At 42.6% G+C, this 20991-nt stretch overlaps 1 protein-coding gene across 8 annotated transcripts in view; it reads right to left on the reverse strand.

Moving 5' to 3' along the window:
- Positions 1-6579: 6579 nt before the first annotated feature.
- The window catches only part of LOC306791482 (uncharacterized protein), a 34964-nt gene continuing 20552 nt past the window's right edge, over positions 6580-20991 (reverse strand). For 5 of the 8 annotated variants that reach the window (XM_079288228.1, XM_079288229.1, XM_079288224.1 and 2 more), the window contains 19 exons: positions 20821-20957; positions 18742-18843; positions 18498-18555; positions 18238-18359; positions 17103-18054; positions 16879-17000; positions 16669-16782; positions 15794-15851; positions 13409-13540; positions 13115-13207; positions 12854-13030; positions 11326-11589; positions 10867-10938; positions 10618-10769; positions 10370-10525; positions 9630-9687; positions 9468-9548; positions 9249-9344; positions 6580-8856 (listed from right to left, as the gene is read on the reverse strand). In XM_079288228.1, the coding sequence (XP_079144354.1) occupies positions 6998-8856; positions 9249-9344; positions 9468-9548; positions 9630-9687; positions 10370-10525; positions 10618-10769; positions 10867-10938; positions 11326-11589; positions 12854-13030; positions 13115-13207; positions 13409-13540; positions 15794-15851; positions 16669-16782; positions 16879-17000; positions 17103-18054; positions 18238-18359; positions 18498-18555; positions 18742-18843; positions 20821-20957 (4805 nt within the window). In that variant the 3' untranslated portion in view covers positions 6580-6997. The remainder of the gene's footprint in view (positions 8857-9248; positions 9345-9467; positions 9549-9629; positions 9688-10369; positions 10526-10617; positions 10770-10866; positions 10939-11325; positions 11590-12853; positions 13031-13114; positions 13208-13408; positions 13541-15793; positions 15852-16668; positions 16783-16878; positions 17001-17102; positions 18055-18237; positions 18360-18497; positions 18556-18741; positions 18844-20820; positions 20958-20991) is intronic. The other 3 variants (XM_079288226.1, XR_013772752.1, XM_079288230.1) reach the window with 3 other exon arrangements.

Here is a 20991-nt window from a genome sequence, read left to right on the forward strand (position 1 = left end):
TCTGAAATCCGTGAAGTAGCATTCAAGAACAACGTGGATACAATTATGCAACTGTTTATTCTCGGTTGTACCAGCAGGGAGTGAGCAGCGGCGCAAAGTCCTCTTCTGTGTCCAATCAAATCAACAGGTCTTGCTGTGTGTGTGTGTGAGGATAACATAAACATACCATCATAGTAAGGGTATTTCTGCACCGTGAAGACATCTTACTTCCGATGACTCTTTGAATGCTAAGACTTGGTTTCAATAATTATGGTTAGGGTTGTGTAATGGACCTTCATCCTTTGTGTTATGCTTACATGTATCTTGCTGTTATATTCTTATGAGTATTTTATATCCTTATCAGTAGAACTTTTTTATAAATTGTTGTGAAACCAACCATTATAAGCTTGCAACATGTAACTGATCCATGCAGCTGACAGCCTGAACACAAATCCTCTTCTTCTCTGTTTTGGATAAAAAGCACCTATTATTCACATGTTTATGCCTTAAGGATAAAACATATATATCTGTGTGTCTGTTGTTACACAGATGAAGCACTTATTTTACTTCTTTAACTGCCACGGCCTGGAGCAGGATGTTCCAGTGCACAGGCCCCCACGCTTGATCACTCTCTTTATAACTCTGTGTGACTTTAACTCTGTAGCACACACTTCCACAGACTCTTTGTGACTCTGTATAACTGTGCCTCTTCCTGCAAGAATAAATACTTTTAAAGACAAGTTCTGTTTGACAATATTCTATTTATATTTCAGCTTAAAAAGACTCAAACAGCGGGTGAAATCATTTTCCACCACAGTTGTTAGGCATATAGCTGTGATGGTTGAGGTCAGTGATGGAAGAAGTACTCAGATGGTTTTACTTAAGTAAATAATAATAATATCCCAAAAGTGCAAAAAGTAAAAGTACTCATGATGCAGAATGGCCCATTTCAGATTGTACCTGGTAAATGGGCTATCTTTCAATTAAGTCGTGTCTTAACTTATATTAAAACACAATAATGTATTTGTTGATTATATCAGAATCTGCAGAGTAACTTGTAACTTAAATGCAGAAGAGTAAAAAGAAGAATATTTCTCCAGCTATCTCCTCTCAGTTGTTGCATGACTTGCAAATACCAGAAGAAGAAATGACACCTTTTAGTTTTACTTTCTATTCTGTTCACAGTGTATTTGTGTATTCCTTCCAGTGCTGTTTTTCTCAGTATCCTCTGTGCAGACGGAAACTATTTTACAATAATTAACAAACCTCTGTGAGTGAAACATTTTGGTGTAGTGTGAAGACAGTCCAGACCAGACCTGTGAGAGGTCACACCTCAATACATCAATCACCTTTTTTTGCTTTGTAATCAGACCTGTATTGAGCCAAATCCACTACAGACCTGCGAGGCCCAACTCGCTCCCTGGAATGAAAACGAATACACATCTTGGGTGCAGATACTTTCAATCTCCTTTAACTGTCCCGAGAAGCTCAGCCTCACCCACACCTTTTGTTTAACTGTTATTTCCTGTAAACCTGTATATAATCCTTCTGTCTCCACTGTGAATAAAACTCATCTGAACCAGCTACAGAATTCGACCCGAAAGAAACTTTTCTTCAACACCAGCAAGGAAATATGTGTGGATAAAAATTTTCAATTAAATCTTGAATCTTTTTGTATCCTGACTTAGTTCTGCCTAGTTTAGAGGAACTATTTGACATTGATTTACAGATCTCTGTTCGTGAAGCCTTTGTTGTGTCATGAGAAGAGCGTATGTGAGAAGTCACACATAAACTAATCCAATCACCGTTTTGCTTTATGAAACAGACTCACATATTCAGCCTTAGTAAATCCACTGGGACTGACACAGAAGCTTCAATCTCTCTTCATCTTTCTCAGAAATAAGAGCTCACACATATTGTTTAGCCGTTTGTTATTTCTTGTAACGCTGTACAGAGGTACAGAGAGATATCTGCAGCTTTGCTGTGACCTTCTCTCTCCACACAGTGGATAAAACCTTCTTCAGGACTAAACACTGCAGGAGGAACCTCATGTCGGTCGGGAACCTCGCTCTGCTCCGAAGGACATCTTCGTAGCCCTGAACCTATCTCCCCTAATTCAGATGCCAATCAATCACCGACCACCTTAACACCACAGCTCTGTTTAACCCTTGATGTCATAAGCAACACCAAGCCAGTAGAACGTCAAACAAGCTGAGCTAACTCCAGTTAGCAAGTAAAATCAAAGTGAACAATTTAACCTGAGCAAGTATTCAGCTTTGATTTAATGTCGCCATGTTGAGAGCCGTGTGGAGTCAATCCATCCATCAACACAATCTGAATTTGGAACTGAGCACTGTGGGAGGGATTCTGCAATCTCACAAACACGACGGAGTCTTTCTGAGTCTTTTGTCGCACTTGCAAGCGGGCTCAATCATCCTTAGACTACTTAGACTAAGAGAGCAATTCTCTCTCTTTATACATTTTCCAAAGCTATCCACAAACTGTACAGTAAATGTACTGTTGCTTTGCAAAAACAAGTGCCGTACTAAAAGTAGAGAGTAGGAGGGGGAGGACTCTCCTTCAAGGCTGACTGACTCCAAGACTATAGAGTGATAGTAGCTCCACCGTCTCTCTTCTTAAAACCCTTCATCTAGGAAAGAGGGAGAGAGAGTTGAATCACACATTGGGAGGCTTGTTGAAGGAACAACACTCTGTAACAGATAAGCGAAGCCTTGAGCCGCAGACAGCTGCTGACTCACTGTTCTGCTTGTGACCTGGAGCGTTTGCATCATGACCTCTGATTAGTTATGTACGCATCTACATCTTAGTGACAATTGAGAAGTATAGCCTGGCAGGAGAAATACCATATGTTTTTATATGTCCTATCTCTGTACGTCCAGCACTAGTTAAACACACCTCGAAAAGCAGTAAACTTCTGAGGTCATCTATCTGTAAAATGTATGCGTTTACAGCTATATTCCTTGTTTTGAGTTTATCCGTTGGCTCAGTTATCTTTATCATCTTACATTTATACTATTTTGGATCAAACTTAGTTCATGCATCTGCATAGTCGTATGTTCACAGGCCTATGAATAGTCGCGTGTTTCATGTATTTCACGATTCCTAAAATGAGTTATGGTCTCGTTGAGACCGGCAGCAATGTCACACACACACACACACACACACACACACACACACACACACACAATGTCCAAACAGGATGCCCTTTGCGTATGGGCGGCTGGATCAGAATGTCCGGTGCATCTCTGGTCACCATAACACACATATGACTGTGTTGTCGAAGCCAGAAGTTTGGCAGAATCATTACGGAAGACAGTGGGGGGGACTTAGACAAAGCCTGGGGCCCATCGAAGCTAAATCCACACAGCGCATAGGCCCATACATAGCAGATGCATAGACACTGGTCATTTAACTGCATTCCTGTTGAGAGTTAGTCTGACGACGAACAGGGACCAGTAGGGTCCTCTGGCAGGTGTCTCTCCTGATATTGATTCATTAGTGGACCAACAGTACATCTCATGTGCCCAGATGTCCAAAACGCCCCCAGGGAACCGGATCTGAAAACCGTTATGAATCCCTGCTGTATGCATGATGAACGAAATGACTGTTTAGTGGAAAGTTGAGAGCTGATGAGTAAGAGGAGGGGGAGATCATGAATAGGGGGACGGTGTTATAAAGGAAGGTACATTTCTTTGTTGGGGAGAGTTGAATCCGGACAACTTGGTTTACTTGTACTCTGTGTGATGCAAATAAACCTGCGTGAACTGAAGAAACTTCAATCTGTCTTGTGTTCTGTGGGTGTTCGTTACCGAGTTCCTGGTCAGTGAGAATCCTGTGGTATCTCACCACGGGTCAGATAGCAAATAAGTACGAAGCCAGTTTTTAGATATTGAGGTTAAATCAACTTTAAAGTCCAATCCTCCGATCATCAACATAGAAAACACCACGACACTTCCGAATTGAGAGTGGCTTTGCATTGTGACTACATTCTTCATCACTTGTATTGCTGGAACTCAGTCTCTCCTTAAATTGAGGCTTCAATAAACCTTCAGCTTAAGACATCGAAAGTTAATGCTTAAAATGCTTAAAACTCCTAAAATTACACTTAAACATGCTGGAATCACTTCACCTTACATTTTGTTATCATGTGTTTTTATTGCATTACAGACACTTTTTGTTTGTTGTGAAAACCAAACAAAAAATCTCGGATCAGGTAATCACACTTCCATGATGTTCCATGATGGGGAATGAATGAATGAATGAATGATATAAAACAGTAAATATCTCTGCAATGTGAACAAAGGAGACCATCAAGTGAGTCAGTATCAGAGCCCTTTTGATTTTAGACCATGTCCATACTACTCCGTGTCGAAGGCGGACAGCACGTGACCATTAACGTACACTGGGCATGCGCGTGACGGTGTAAACAGGTACGCTGCCTACTGCATTTTCCCACCACACTCTGTTCCGTGGGTCCCGGTGAAGGTCGCAGCTGCACCCTGGAATGTGTGGGTGTCGGCGCTATCAGACAGGTGCTGGTCTGTGAAAGCAGTCCTATCGTAAATGAAAGCATTAACTTCCTGCCCCTCTGGCACAAGAACAACCCTTTGATCATCGTCTGTGAGACAATGGTCACCCTGTACTTTACCTGGTTAAGCTGTTTTATGTCTCGTTTTCACAGCTGAAGTCAGACCAGAACAAGGCAAGGTAGAAAATCCCGATGACAGACAGACTCTACAGTTTGAGCAGATTTATTCCATTTAAAAAGGTGCATATAGTACCTGAAACCAGCTCTGCCAACATGAGTGCATACATGAGGGATGTCGAAGGTAAAGGAGTCACTGGATTGTGTACTGTATAGATTTGTAGTTTTAGTCAGTGACCTCGGAAAGCATATGGGGTGACTCTTGGTTACAAACAATAGACAATTATCAGGAACTAGATAAAAGACAGATACTGTGTTTGGGTATTTCATTACCATCATCTCACAATTCCACATCAGGTTTCCGGATTTCAGCTCAAGGATACATTCAATGTGATACATGTTATCTTCAGAAGGCCGACAAATGGTCTGAATATTATGGTTGTCTTGGGTTTGTTACATTGCTGTTCTGCACTTCACCCACAAAGAGTACTCAGTCTTCGTGAGAACAGTGTACTTTTACATCTTACAAAATAAAACAAAATCGTCAGCCTTAAATTATTCTCTTATAATCTTCTGTAATGGATGTTTATATTTGTATTTTCCCACCAGTCATCAACATTCACACTTAATGTGGAGACTTTTTGGGTCTCATTCTGCAATTATTAGTCTACATGTATCATCCATTCTATATTCGGCAAAGCACACATTCAGTGATTGTTAAAATTAGTTTGGTAAGCCACAGGTTGTAGCCAATACACACAAGTTAAAAATAGTCCTGAGTGGAAGTTTGGGCATTGATCCTAACAGTACAAATTGAACTGAATTTTTGTAATTGGTGTGCTCGAAAATCCCCCTGTGCCAAGTACTTTTCTACTGTGACTTATCCTATGTGTCTTACTCAACAAGACTATATATCTGATGTGTCTTACTCAATAACAAGACTATATATCCGATGTGTCTTACTCAACAACAAGACTATATATCTGATGTCTTACTCAATAACAAGACTATATATATGTTTATGCATGACAGATTGTTCACTTAGAGGCAGTAACTCACAGAATGTGTAGGTCAGGGATAGTTAATCACAGAAACGGATGTCTTTGTGGGGACTCATCTTACTCCCCTTTGCACTAATCCTTCATAAGATGTCCCTTAGACTGCACACAGGCACTCAGTGGGACGATCGAACCTTCTCTGCGCAGAGAATAGATACCACAAAGACAAACTTCTTTTCTCAATGTTCATTATTTCAGTATTCAGTATTTTAGGACTCACTCTGTACTATCATGTAGTTTTTCTACCACATTAGCAGACAATATGACGGATTAGGAAACCAGGACTCTTTTAATGAAGGCCTGATTCACAGCATGTACATGGAGTGTTTTAGAGTCTTTGGTTCAGCGTGCGAGAAAGACTACAGGTGGCCAACCTTCTTAGATAAGTATTAGCTTTTATTAAAAGAAGTTGACCGCAAAGACCGTTTTTCTTTCAAAATGTGTCCGATCTATTTTGAAACCAGAGATGTTCCAGCCGAATGAGGAACTGTGAAGTTTCCACCGTTCTGCTAAGTGGACTCAGAGGTTTATGATTTGTCAATGTCACAGGGGGATTTCGTGTGGGGGTAAGAAATGAGACAAATCTGTGAGGTTACAGAACCTCTTTTTATCTGGTAAGAACCATCATGGAAAAATTCAAGATGTCAAATTTGGTGCCCTGGTCTAGCTGAAATTGTTTTTGGATTACATCGGAGTCTTCATAACCCCCATTCCCCCTACAAGGAAAGCCTTGGTGCATTTGAAAGGTAGAGATGTTTTGTGGGCGTTGTACTCGGCACATGGCAGAAAGAATTTTTCTAAGTGACCCAATTACACGCAATCCTTGTTCCCACAGTACATTTTGTGTATGAAAAAACAAGCACAAAACAAGTTAAGCACAAGGAGAAAAAATACAATTTATTGAGAAAATATTCAAATATATTTCACATTCAACACAACTGTGTTTTACAGGGATTTTATTAAAATGAACAAAACACGAATATAAAAAACTTCAAAAATCAGTCTGCTGAAAATGTTACATGAGAAATGTTAAAAAAAAGAGCTACACTAGCTTCTTTGATGAGGTTTACAAAGTCATCCTTCATATGTAAAGCAAGAAATAGCTTCAATATCCTGAACTTGTTGCAACTTCAACAGAATATCAGTTTAACTTCATTTAAAATAAGTGTGTGAACTGAACACACTTCAGTGACTCCACATATCTAAACTTAATCATGTCTTCCAGACACAGAGCAGTATTTAACAGGTGTACTGCAGCGATAACTTGGTCTTGTTATTTACTTAACAGGTAGTTTCATGGAGGAGAGCTATTAATCACAGAGGGAGCTACAGTTGAAAACCCTCCGCCAGATGCGAAAAAGGAGTTTGCATATGCCTGGGACATGACTTGAGTGTTGGCGGCAGGGGGATAGTAAACACCTGGAGGGTTGTGGTGAACCTGAGGATTGTTCTGTGTTGTTGTGTTGTTGCTGTTCTGCGTTAGAGCGAGTCGGTAATCGTAAAACGAATTTTGTGAAATGTTGGCGGGAGTTGTGAATGACATGGCGCCTACGTAGGCCGCCTCATTGGTCGCGTTTCCATTTCCAGCAGCCATGGAGGTACTCATCCACGAGGAGCGACGCTGCTGCATGAGTTGCTGCTGCTGCTGTAGGATAAGCTGCTGCTGCTGCTGCAGCAATCGCAGCGTCACCCATTCTGGGGGCAGTTGAGTTGGTAAACTGTTTCCAAATGATTGCAGACTTTGGTGGCTTGTTCCCTGCTCCGGGTGAATCTGGCTTGGCAAGAAGACCCCCCTAGTAGGGTACCCTTCACTATGAAATGAACTCCCAGTGTGTACAGGAGGGTTGCCTGGTGTTGAGCAACTTCCAACAGCCTCGGCAGAAAAATAACTCGACTGTCCATTGGTGACGTAAGCCATTTGGTTGTACTGACCAGACCTTCCTAAAGGGTCACTGGGGCTTAGTTCTGCAACAGAGGAGAAACTGTGAGTGACCAGATTGGCCCTGTTCACCTCTGTGATATCCTCTTCATTATTGCCACCTATAAACTGCTTTGACCGGAGAGTTACGATGGTGTTAATGGGCAACTGATGAGCCCCAGTGCTGTCGTTCTCTGTGTTACCTGGTGGCTGTAGTATGTGACCTGGGTTACTGTTGATGACTGCTCCGTTAATGGGACTGGGGTTGGACTGGCTAGTGTTTCCAAAGGTGGTCTGAGCGCCGATACTTCTCTGGTGTTGTGGGCCACTGGGGTCAGCGGTGCTGGCATAAGGTAATGTGGTACCGACTGCTTTGGGTCTCGTCGCTCCGAACAAAAGGTCGCCCCTCGCTGAAGTAGAGCTATCAAGAAAAGAGTTGAACTTCTCCAATGCGTAAGTGTTATTCATGGCCGTTTTAGATGTCGTCTGCATCAACCTTTGATCCCATCTTCTTCTCTGCATCCCACTTTCGGACAAACTGTTAGCGCAGGAGGTAGTAGTCTCACCATTACCTGGAGCGGAGGTGCAAGGGGACACATTTATCGCAGACTTCCTCTCTCTGTATAGAGCCATTAGGTGATCAAATGTGGCCTGGTCCACAATGGGCATGTCTTCTTCATCAGATCCAGGTCCAGTGTCTTTGTCCTGAAGAGACAGGGGGATGGAGGTTGCAGCAGGGTTCACAGAAGTGAACTCAGAGACTGATTGGGGGCTTGGCTGCAAGATAGGGTGCAGCTCATTGTATGTGCGTTTGCGTTTGGCTGGCAAGGGATCCTCGAGGTTGGGGTTATTGGTGGAAGATCTGATCAATGTTTCAATAGATTCAACAGCTGCTCTTTTCTGGGTTGGAGGGCGTTGATCTCTGGAAGACACTGACAGGGTTTGAGTGGTTTGAGGACAAACAACAGAGGTAGATGTGGATTCTGAGTGCACCTCTGCCTGTTTCACTGGCAACTCTGCGACAGGCCTCTGGTGCTGAGAGACCGGGGGTCTGGGATCCGGTTGCTCTTGGTGACCAAGACATGTGGCAGCACCGGAGCATGGAGAGACAACAGAATCAGCCTTTGAGGAGACACTGGTCCCACCCAGAGGACTCAAAACTCTTCTTGGTTTGACTCCATCCAAATCGCCAACAGTCTCTTGGAAACAATGTATCTCAGTTGCTTGTCCTGGTCCTAATAGACAGTGGAGAAGGAAGAACAGAACACAAGAAAAATAAGCTCAAACTTATTACAGCTCAGAGAAATGATCAGCCCCCATTTCTGAGTCCTCGATAAATCTTAAGAAATCATTTCCAGTGGTGTCAGATTCAAAAAGTGGGGGGGGGGGGGGGGGGGACTAGTTTTTGGCAGTGACGCATTACTGAGCAACACATTAAAGTAAGAAAGAAAGTCGTTAGAAATAAAGTAATATGGTATTATAACGAGTAATGTAACAAATTAATATTGATATCAAAAAAGCTAAAGTAATACTATTACCTTTTAAAGGACTAATAAGCAAAAGTAAACTTATTGCACTTTGTAAGGATCTTATTCAACACTGTAGTGAACATCATGATAAATGCTACCGTTGTCACTTCTCCGGTCCGTCTCAAGTGCCTGTGCTGGCTGCGTCTCCATAGAGAGAGATTCCTCTGGACTGTGTTGGTCCTCAGGCAGCTGCTCTGTGCAACAGAAACAAAAACGCATTGCTCTTACCCATGACTTGCCTGTATTAGTCACTTTAGTTAAGCCGTGTATCAGAAGAAAGAAAGAAATGACCCTGTAACTGGGCTCATGGGACTCACCCGTTCGTTGTGGAGTACAGATGGTTTTAAAGGAGACGCTCAGTTTCTGCTCTCTCTTGATTTTTTTAACCATTTCTAAAGCTACAAAAAGCAAATCACACAGTTGATACAAAATACTCACATGTACCATAGACTCTGTATACTTTGCTTACTGATTGATACCTTCACTGAACGAAGCAGTCCAAACACTTTCATACAACTCCAGTCCCAGCAGTATACTCTTTGTGAGAGAAAACACAAACGGAGCAACAATGAGCATCATGGATGTGTATTTGCACAATGTACACGTTGTTTTGCTTTAACTTATTATGATGCAGTAAATGGTTTTCACTGTGCAATTCTGTTTGCCATCTTGCTATGATCTACCTGGAAAATGAAGGCTTGATTTACGGCACAAAGGAAGTGAATCAACCATTAAGCAACTAAAACAGGAAGAGGATGGTGTTATTGTTTTCCCCAGGAGCTATCGGCTATCAGTGTCTATTCCCAGGTAATAAACAGTATCAGTGTAAGTACTTTGCAGTTACTATCCACAGGAGCGGAAAGGGCGAACGGTGGAACAAGCAAAGTAACTGTCCTGTGCAGTGATGCCAACTCTTTTCCAATGAAAGTAGCTAGCTAGCATTAGCTTCAAAAGTTTCTAAAATACTGCTAATTATTTTAAGTTGTCTCTGCGACAGCGGCAACAATAATACTAACTGGGAAACGTTGAGTAGGGAGGGGTGGGATGTCTATTCCTACTTTAATTGTGAAATCTTAAACATAAAGTCCACCATAAATTAAACAATATATTTTGGTAATTTGCAAAAAAGACAACATATGTTTGAAAACATTATTAACCACATCTTGTCCAACTTACTTCCTGGACAAAACATGCTTGTTACATGGCACTTATAGTTTACCTGCGCATCCGTCTTGTAGCGACGCTCCCCAATAGATAACTTCTGGGCGATGCCATTTAGTATTTCAAACTTCATCCACTTCTCCAGATAGACATCCGGAGGATGAAGCACATAACTCTCCGGCCAGAAGTACAGAAGCTCAGGTTGCTGACTCATCTGAAACACATGCATCATTATGACATACAAATGTGGGAACGATTGTCAAATACTTTTTTTTGTTCTTATTGCATTATTGAGACGACACTCACAATGACGTTGAACTGGTGTTCGTCGCTGATCATGTGTTGACAGATGTCCATGAGGCCGAGCTTCACGCTGCAGCTCTCACACAGGTAGAATGCGCTCCTATTCGGCAAAGGACCCTCGGACACAAAGCGACACTCCCACACAAAGCCCATACCTGGTGACGACACGCCGTCTTTTACATGCGCTTTGGTGCAAAGAAATGAAATAATGGGAGTGAAAAGGGTTTGCTGTGGAAGGATGGACACACCCACCTATGATTGGTTCGCGGTGTCCCGTCACCGTCAAGTAACTGGACAAATTACTGCTGCCCTCGACGCTTTCCCCTGTGACAACCAGACAAAATAACACAGTTATGGGCAAGCTACTAAATGCAAAGTGTAGTGAACTTAGCTACCAGTTACTCTTCATTAAGCTTTCCTGCACTGAAGCTACCCCCACAAGCTTAGATACAGCAACATGGAAAAAGTAGTTTAACAAAGATTTTTTCCTTCCTTTGAAGCAATTTCATTCTCAGTAAATGTTAATATACAAATATATTACTTGACCAATTAAAGAGCTACGCTACTGAACAGCTATTTGATTCAGAAAATGGCGATGCTACTGAGAAATGTAGTTAAACAAGTAATACGGCTACTTGTAGTGCTGCTAATGTGCAACATTGTCAGTATATTAAATGGCAAAAAACACAGACACAAACGCTTAACCCCTACCTATTGAAATCCTTGGAAGTGCGTCCGAGTGTTTTGACACAGGTTCTGCTTTCTGGCTGTGTCTTGGTTGATTCTGTTCTGCGTTCACTGTGGCAGTAGAAGAGAGCTGTTCCGGGTTGAAGAACTGTACAGGCCATGTTTTCTGAGAGCCTTCCAACACCTTCCGTGTGTCCTGTATCTCTGGGTGACTTCTCGCCTGCTGTGGTCTCCACTCGGGAGTCTCTTTGCATCCATCGGGAGTTTGAGGTTTCTGCATTTTGGCTGCTGGGGAGGTAGGGATGAAAGAGATTGTGTATTTGTGTAAATGAGTGGTGTTGTGGTTTTTTTCTATGTCTATGGTCAACTTGTTGGACTTTAACTTTATATTAGACTTGATACTAAACGGCTGGCTTAATAACGGTTTGCTCTCTGACTCGTGGTGAGATACCACAGGATTCTCACGAAGAGGAACTCAGTAACACCCACGGAACACAAGACAGATTGAAGTTCCTTCAGTTCACGCAGATTTAGTTGCATCACACAGAACACAAGTAAACAGAGTTGTCCGGAATCAACTGACAAACAAAAGACATGCTCCTTATTTTATACTCTTGTATCATTTGTATTATCGACCCCCCCTCTTTTCACCCACCCACTCCCAATGCTCTTCTGGACAGTCACCTCGCTCATTGTGTCTTACATCAGGATTAACGCCCCCCCCCCCCCAGCCCTGGTAACTTGGGGGCTTTTTAGGCATCTGGTCACATGAGATATTTAATTTCTCTGCTAATACAGCTCTATTCGGCTGTACCCCTGGTGTCTGGTTTCTTATCTTTTATATTAACCAATCTTTAGAACACCCTGTCATGAGGACCTAACTGTACATCTAAATTTGATCAATTTACTTCTACCACACCGTACCGTATCATTTGACTCTATCAACTCTGATTAATTAAGTTACCTTGGACTCCCGGCTTTGTGCTATTCAACTCTCTAAGTTTTTACGACCCATTGTGCCAGAGTCTAAGGTCAGGCTGACCCAATGCACAAAGGCCAATTAGTTCTCTTTGGACACAGCGACGGCAGCACTGCAGAAGGCCGCAATTGAACATGCGAGTGTGAGGCTACTTGTTCTCTCCGAGCTCTAATGAATGTACGACTGTGCGTAGGATACATGAACTATTACGAACCCCAAAAGCCTATGTTTGCAGGATTACACTGATACATGAACTAGGAATATTTGTATGCAAGATTATAATGATATATAAGCAAAGAATATGAACTTGACTCTTGAAGTATTGACTATAATGGCACATGCATACATTTTTCTCCCACAGTGGTGATGCAGAAGGACTTATACCAACAATAAGACCACTGCAAGGACCAAGATGATGTCACACAATAACAATTCACAAATAACACATCCCGGTATATAATCGTGGCTTCTATTGACAAAAATATTGATATTAACTGACAAAGCCATCCATTGTTAGTGCAGCAAATATATGAACCCTGCTTTTCTGTTGGTGAATGTGCACGACAGACGTACCTGCTACGCCTGCGTCTTGAATGCGAGGATTTGCGACGGGCTCATTCTTATTCAAGATTGAATGTAGCTGGTCTAGAATCTGGTCATCGGCTTCAGGCTCTGAACTCTCCACGCTCTGAGACCTGTCGAACCGGCCCACAGCAAGGGATCCTTCCTCTTTTGAACTGGATTCAATTTCTGAAATAAGAATAGTGACTTTTATCAGAATAGATACCTCATGACAGATCTAAAGAGGAATAAATCTTGCGTGTGGCTTCTCGCCTGAGATCTGGATCAATGACTGGCGCAAATGTTTGTTCTCCTGCTCCGATTGGTTATCTGGAGAAAGTCCTTTATTCCGTGGCATGTACATCCCTGAGAGACAAAAGTAATGGGTTTAATACAATTCCATACTTCTGTGCCTCATTCACAGGTCTTCTAATTACATCACACAAGTTATGAAGAATGAAAACACAGAAAATACCTCTGCTCATTCAGGTATGAGCACGCAACATTCCAATGTATTTACACACTGATACATTTCAAACATGGTGCTGAGAAAGGACAAGAATTTACCATCGTCTGGGCTTGAAGCTTCAAGTGGACTGGCCCCGTAAACCTGCTGTCTCAAAACCTCTACAGGACTGGCTGTGGAGGGTGAAGAGACCCCGAAGCCTCTTGCCAGCATTTCTTTCAGTCTTTCTAGAGCTGAGAATAAACAGAGAATTGTATACATTTTATTTAACCAGGTAAACTTCTCATTCAGTTAAAATTTACTACAAGTGAATAAGCAAAAAACACTGTTTATATGTAACAAAAAAAAAAAGATATAATGCATAAAACAGGTAAATTCTAAATATATTTTAGTGAAAAATGTAAGACCAATCCCATTGACCAAAAGAGCCTTTTCCTCGATCCTTTAAAATAGACTTAAATTCCACCATAGTAATCAGATCTCACAGTTTCAGGTCCTACTGTACATTATTCCAGGAAGAAGGGGCATCATATTCGTACACTTTTTTAAACTAACCTTGGGGACCAACATCTGTAGAATGTTGTGAAAGTGCCGACCATACCGATTGAAACCAAGACAATGACCATACAGTGTGCATAGAACAATGAGAATGAATAATCTCCACTGTTCCCGGAAAGTTGTGGTGTTTTTCTTACACGCGGATAAGACGTTTACATCTACACTCTTCATGAAGTTCGGCCGTCATGTTTCTACAGTCACCCAGAACGAACTGTTAGATCCTGGGGTACTTCTGGCCCGATACGGGGCTACTTACTGACTCAGCTCTCGATTAAAAGATTGTCGAGCTGGTGTTCTTGCGAGGGAACTCGCCTGGCTCTTCTAACTGCCGTTACTCCCGACGCCTACCCTGCTTCCTCCGGTCTGAGTGCACTCTGTCGAGGGGCCACCCTGACCCCGGGCGCTCCTACCAGTCGTGTCGGTTATGGCAGCTTCCCTCTTCTGGATCCGTGCTCTTGGTAAATGCCAGGTTAGGTTTTAACGGCTAGGATTACTTCTAAAATCGTAAGGGATTGTTAAGTGGATTCGGTCTCTAGGATAACCTTACAGAACTCAGTTGTTAGACATACAATGGATTTAACTTTTTACTGCCACGACGATCTTTTACTACCTACGCAAATAAATGCACTTGAGAATTTTACTTTAAATGCAGATTAGATATTTATTGCAGGTTATATTTAGTTAGTTTGCGAGGGTTAAGCTACAGCTCACATAAAATGTCACTACACTTGATTCGTTACTTTAATTTTCTTCTCAGGTTATACTCATTGGTTTTAGATGCCGAGACTGCTCGGTTGGAGCTGGATTTCCAAAGGTGCGATGAAAAGTTTCTTTTGGAGTTGTTAGGAGCGAAGGTCCGGCCGGACCCTCGGTCCTCCTGCTCTGCAGCGGAGTCCGTTCACCAGTCCTCAAAACTCAGTACAAAGTCTTTCTAGGGCTGCTGCGTTTTCTCCGTTGTTCAGTTGTTAGAGTCGAGCAGTGGGGAGAGGAAAATCTCCGTCTTTCATCCTTTGCCCACGAACAGCGGTCTTCTTTCCGTGAACAGAGACGAAGTCCTCGAATACTTCAGTTGCAATCGTCCGTATCTTCTTCTCAGAGCACTTGGACGGCTCTCGTGTAGAAATCCCAGTTTTGGGGCTTGCAAGCATCTCCTTTTATCCTTGATTTGGGCCATCTGTTCTCCCCCCCCCACCTATCCTGAACACATGATTTTCACCCCACCTTTTTGTGTGTGCGTTTGTCTCCGGAAAGCACCAGACTGTTAGTTTTGCTTCTACGAGTCATCTCGTGCAACAGAATTCCATGTCCCATGACCGTTTTCCTAACTTACGCCCAAAAACATCTGTTCCTGACTCACTCGGTCTGCTGACACCCTATGACTCACTTTTTCCACATCTCAGCTCCGGTACACAGAACATTATTATAATCAGTTTTTACATTTGTTAAATCACTCTATGCATTAAACATTTGTTATATAATGATCATAAAACTTATCATTCTAATACACTTTAACTATTGATTTCTGAGTATATGCTTCGTGCTTTTATATCCTGTCTTTCCCCTGAACGTGTATGCATGTATCCAAGGCGGCTTTCTCTCTGAGCTCAACTCTTCTTGACAGAACAAACGAAAACACTGGCTCCATTCGCGTTTTTACCGTCGGCCAATGCAGTTCTCCCACACGCTTGGCACACGGGAGAAGTTTCAGTTTGTTGCAATCTGCAACATCTCCGTAACATGCCACCAAACCCTACACACTGCACCTTTAAGTGAGCGCCCACCTGAACTAAATACATCAAAGCTTACACCTCAATAACACAACATATCAAACGTATCAAGGTGAATTGGTGTCAAATTATGTCAAAACTAAAATAAGTATGTAAGTCACACAGAATTTGATTTTCGCGGCGTTATCAGGATATCTTTACCTTTTTCTGGTGAGAGATCAGCGAGCTCTTTGTACACATCAATCGTCACTTTCACCGTCTGGCAAAAAGAAACGAACATTGGTCATGAGAAACTGTACCAAGCTACTCGGTTAAACACATTTTCAAGTCTGTGACATCTTACTTTGCTGATGTATGCTCTCATGTACGTGTCAGTTGTAGTACATACTGCATCACAACGTTAAAGCAGATTAACAACCACACACCGATTGCCAGTTTTGGGTCATATTGGATCTATTTCAGGTCAGGAGGTTAGCAGATTCACAGTGATAAAGAGAGGTTGAATAGTACGAAGCCTGGAACCGGTTCAGCTGAATCCAAACAACGCACGCACCGAAATTGTCAATGTAAAGATGTAAGCTGTTAAACCGTCTCCATGACGAGCCACAGCCAGGTGTACATCGGAATATAGTGCAATGAACACATAACTGGTACTTCTCATGTGTCAAAACATCCAAAGGTCCCGTGTGTAACGGGTCAAAACTACACCATGAATCTTAACTGGATGTAGGATGAAGACGATGAGTATCTAGGGGAAAGTGGATGTGTGTGAAGAGGGGAAGATCATGAAGTAGCGGAATAAAGTAATGTACATTTCTTTGTTTTAGTCAGTGGATTCCGGACAGCTCGGTTTACTTGTACTCCGTGTGATGCAAATAAACCTGCGCGAACTGAAGGAAATCCAATCTCTCTTGTGTTTTGTGGGTGTTCGTCACTGAGTTTCTGAGGTATCGCACCACGAGTCAGATAGCAAACAGCTATTAAATCAGCCGTTAGGTATTGACTTTTAATATAAGTCATAGAAGCTGATCATCGACATTGAAAATAAACCACAACAAGAGACTCGAGCAGCTCACCGGGAAGGACGGGGTTCCTACATTTCTCTCAACCGCAGCCAGGTGGGTCACTATCTCATGCAATTTGCTCTCCAGCTCCGACTCCTTGCAAGTCCATTTTGGGTACTTTATTTTCTGGTAAGAACATCGAGGGCACACATCACCATCTGTAACACTGCCCTGCTTTACAAACTTCATTCATTTTACAAATGAGACTTATAAAGCACGCACCACATAGTTAAGCTGGTGGTCAGCGCTGCATGTGTGGTCGGACTTTAGCAACCTGACTGAACACAGCTGACAGTAGACTTGCTTCCTTTGTCCACAGGACACTTTAATCAGCTGGTTTAAGCCTATAAAGAAAAGAAACAATGTAGACCTCTGATTACAATCAAAAACAGACCAATCGATAGAGACATACCGAGATATTTTCCGATGTAAATAATATTACGTACCAACTTCAGGAGCGCTTACACTTGGCCTCTTCTCACTTGTGCAGATTTGTGACGGCTCTGCAGGTGGATTTTGGGGCGTGGTCAGGTGGGGAGCTGCAGGTGCCTTACTCTTAGGTATATTTGGTGCAACATCAGCAGGTGACCTCACTGAACTCTTCACATGTGCAGTCTTAACAGAGGCTCCAGTATTTTCACAGCTAACTGATGTTTCAGTCATTTTAGCAGAGGCAACAGATCTCATAGTTTGAGATGCAACCACAGTTTTGGATGCACTCTCAGAACTTTTGGATGCGTTTTCCGTTCTGAAGCCAGGCGCAGTTCTGCAGGCGGCGTCACACCCCACTGCGGATTCTGTTTTCGAGTGGGTGGCAGCTTTATATGAAGCCGCTCTGACGTCAGCTGCAGCGCCAGTCCTGCTTTTCAGTGTTTTGGGCAACGTTGCAGATGTTTTGGTGGAGGTTGTCCTCGAGATGGAGGTGGTTGCAGTGCAGGTGGGGATAGTTGCTGTACATTTGTTGGCAGTTTCTCTCGGTTTGTTGTTGGCTGTAGTACAGCTGGAGGTGGCGGCTTTGAGTTTGGAGATAGGTGCTGTCGATGTGGTGGTGTCTGGAGTAGAATTGGAAGATTTGGTTGTAAACTTGGAGATGGTTGTCGTGGATTTGGTGGGTGTGGTTACGGTAGAGTCGGAAGTTGCTGCCGTTTCAGATCTCCCCACCTCTTTGGAAGAGGATGCTATTGTTAACCGTCCCACAGTTGTGTTTGAAATGATTTCAGCTTTGTCCTCACTAAGTGACGAGTCAGGTGACTTTGAGGCTTTGATATGGGCTTCATTTGATTCAGTGGGGACTTTGGTTGCATTGGAGGTGGTTTCAGTCATTACAGACATTGATGTAGTTACTGAGGATGACTGTGCCTCAGAGTCTTCTGAATCATCAGTCTCCATCTTCACCACCTATGAAAGGAAATCAAACAACCATATTTAGCAGACTGCTCATTTTTCAGCTGCCATAGAAAACAAAATGCAGCATTTTCCTGTTTTCCGATTCATAAGCCCAGCATGCAGTCTGACTGATTTTATTCATAATTAATTGATGCCAAAACGACTGACCGGGAAGGCATCCTTCATAAAACAGACCTCATGTTGAGCATTAAGGGTGACTGAGGAGTCCACAGGTTGAACACCAGACAGAGCCGAGGTTGAAGGGAGTTCATGGCCACAGTTCTGCTGATCCTGAAATTCTTTCACCGTCTGTATGGCTGATAGAAACAACAGAAGAAATACAGCACAGTGTTCCGACTTTGCCATTCACCTGTTGATTAAATCAAATGAGCTTCAACCAAAAGTACTGAAAACATAAAAAACTATCTTAAAATTAAGAGCAGATGCACCCTTACCTGAATCAAAGTCTTGTTTTGAGATGTTACTGTAAATGGCATCATCCAGTTCAACAACCTGGACATAAGAAATAAGCAACAATTAGTGAAATGCATTCCTGAATTCTGTTTGAATCTTTCAGCTCTTTATCTCAGTTGTTGTTTTCAACAATATCCAGGACTAGCCGAAGGACAATTATGTTCTTTTCAATCTTAGTTTATTAATTGACCGTTATGAGAATGTCCACAAATAAAAGAACCAAACCTGAGCCCCGCCATATCCATTTTCTTGTTCAAACAAAGCAGCAAAGTGTGTGATTGTCTTCCCCTGGTGCATCCCTGGTGGAGGTGGGAGTTTCTGTATGCCCTGAAGTCAGAAACATACATATGAAGCCATTACTACTACAAAACATATATTTTGTATTGCATATTGTTAGATCCGGGGGTTCACGGGCCCGATACGGGGTTAACTCCAATTCTTGCAAGATGGCGCCGTGCAGTCTTTTTTTCCCCACTTTTCTTCTCTGCTTTTGTTCTTTTTCCTTAACGTTGTTTAAATTATGGTCAGACAACGGGCCGTAACTTTTTCTCAACTTTTCTGGGCTGCAGGTCGGGCGCTAAGCGGAGGGCGAAGGCGAGGAAGTACAAACCCTCGGTACCGGCAATTATAACGGGGAATGTGAGGTCTTTGGCGAATAAGACGGACCAGCTCGGCGCGCTGGTAAAGACTGAGGGACTTCCGTGAGTGTAGCATCATGTGTTTCACGGAGACATGGCTGCACGCGGATTTCCCGGACCACAGTGCGTCAGTGCCCGGCTTCAGGACAGCGGTAAGAAGAGAGGGGGCGGGATTGCAGTGTATGTGAACGAGAGGTGGTGCAATCCCGACCATGTGTGTGTGAAGGAATGCTTCTGTAGCCCAGACATTGAACTGTTGGCCGTGGGGATGCGTCCATATTTTTTGCAGAGGGAGTTCATGTCCGCCATTGTTGTGGCTGTGTATGTCCCCCCCCCCCCCCAATCAGCTGACGCTGAGGTAGCAGTGGACACCATCCACTCTACTATATCAGCTTAGTCAACATGCTGGTGCTTTTCTGGCAATTACTGGAGACTTTAACCACACCACTCTGGATAAAGCCACTCTGGATAAAGTCCATCTTTATACAATACTCACACGCTATATGTACGTTAAAAAAAAGACTTATTGGTCACCATAAGAAATGGTGAAAAAAGGAGGGAAATGCACCAAACTTTGGGAGTTCATAAATCAATTTGGCCAACTTGGAATGCAGCGTGAGGACTAGAGTTGGATATCGTTTGGGTTTTTTCCGATACCGGTGCTAAAACGATACTTTTAAAACAATACCGGTGCCTAAACAGATACTTTTTCTTCAAATTTAACAATATATTAACTGTTTAAAGTATACGATAAATATAAATAAATACAAAACACTTGGCTTCAAACTACAGCTTCAAACGTTTTAACTACGAACAATATGTTAACTGTTAACAGTATACTTAAATAAATATAAATAAATATAAAACACACACGTTGTACACACTACAGCTTCAAACTTCAGCAATTATTTTGCAGAAATATGAGCATATATTCCTTCTCTTGAAGACCTTTCTGTTTGCTGCTGCCTTTAATTGAACCATGTTCTATTAATATATTAATCAATTTCCTGCATTTCTGCATTTTACTACTGCATTTTATTTCTTACACTGTTTTTTAATTGTTTTTGAAATCTCCTTTTCTTTTGCCTTGTGTTTTGATGCTTTTAATGGTTTTATGTGAAGCACTTTGAATTACCTTGTTGTTGAAATGTGCTATACAAATAAACTTGCCTTGCCTTCTCTGGCAAAATACGACACGTCTCATGACTTATTTTATTTTACCAGTTGGTGGCGGTAATGCGCCAATTCGTCGTCTGCCAACCGCCAGTACACCTCAAAGGAGGAGAAGAAGAAGCTTTCGCGTGCCTGTGTTGTTGTGCTTTTGAGCGACAGCGCTACGTACCCCGTTGTAATAATACTATGAGTGAGGAGCGGAGGACCGAGTCCTGCTGCCAGGACGGAGTCATCAGAGTAGTGTCAAAAAAGTATTTCAATCGGCTCAGGCACCGAAAGGAAGCACCGAAATCTGCGTTTCGGTCCGGTAGATACCGCCATATTGGCACCGAGTTTCGGTACCCAACCCTAGTGAGGACTGTTTTCCCCCCCATTCCTTCGCTCTATGAAGGGATCTCTTCATGGCCAGTATGGAGGGAAGGAAGGATTTCAATGACCAATAAGTCTTACTCTGTAGACACGGCATATGAGACAGACTCCAACATTTACTCACCACCAGATACGTCTTCTGGTGGTCCACTCCGGTAACATGGCTGACGATGTCCTTCTCTGGGATCTTCAGGGAGCAGCACTCACAGAGGTAGATGGGGTCACGCTCATCACAACTGCATTCGAGAAGTGCACCCAAACCTAGAAGACGCATTGTTCACTATTAATATTCGTG

Source organism: Melanostigma gelatinosum (genome assembly GCF_949748355.1).
Source record: "Melanostigma gelatinosum genome assembly, chromosome: 17".
Taxonomy (NCBI): domain Eukaryota; kingdom Metazoa; phylum Chordata; class Actinopteri; order Perciformes; family Zoarcidae; genus Melanostigma; species Melanostigma gelatinosum.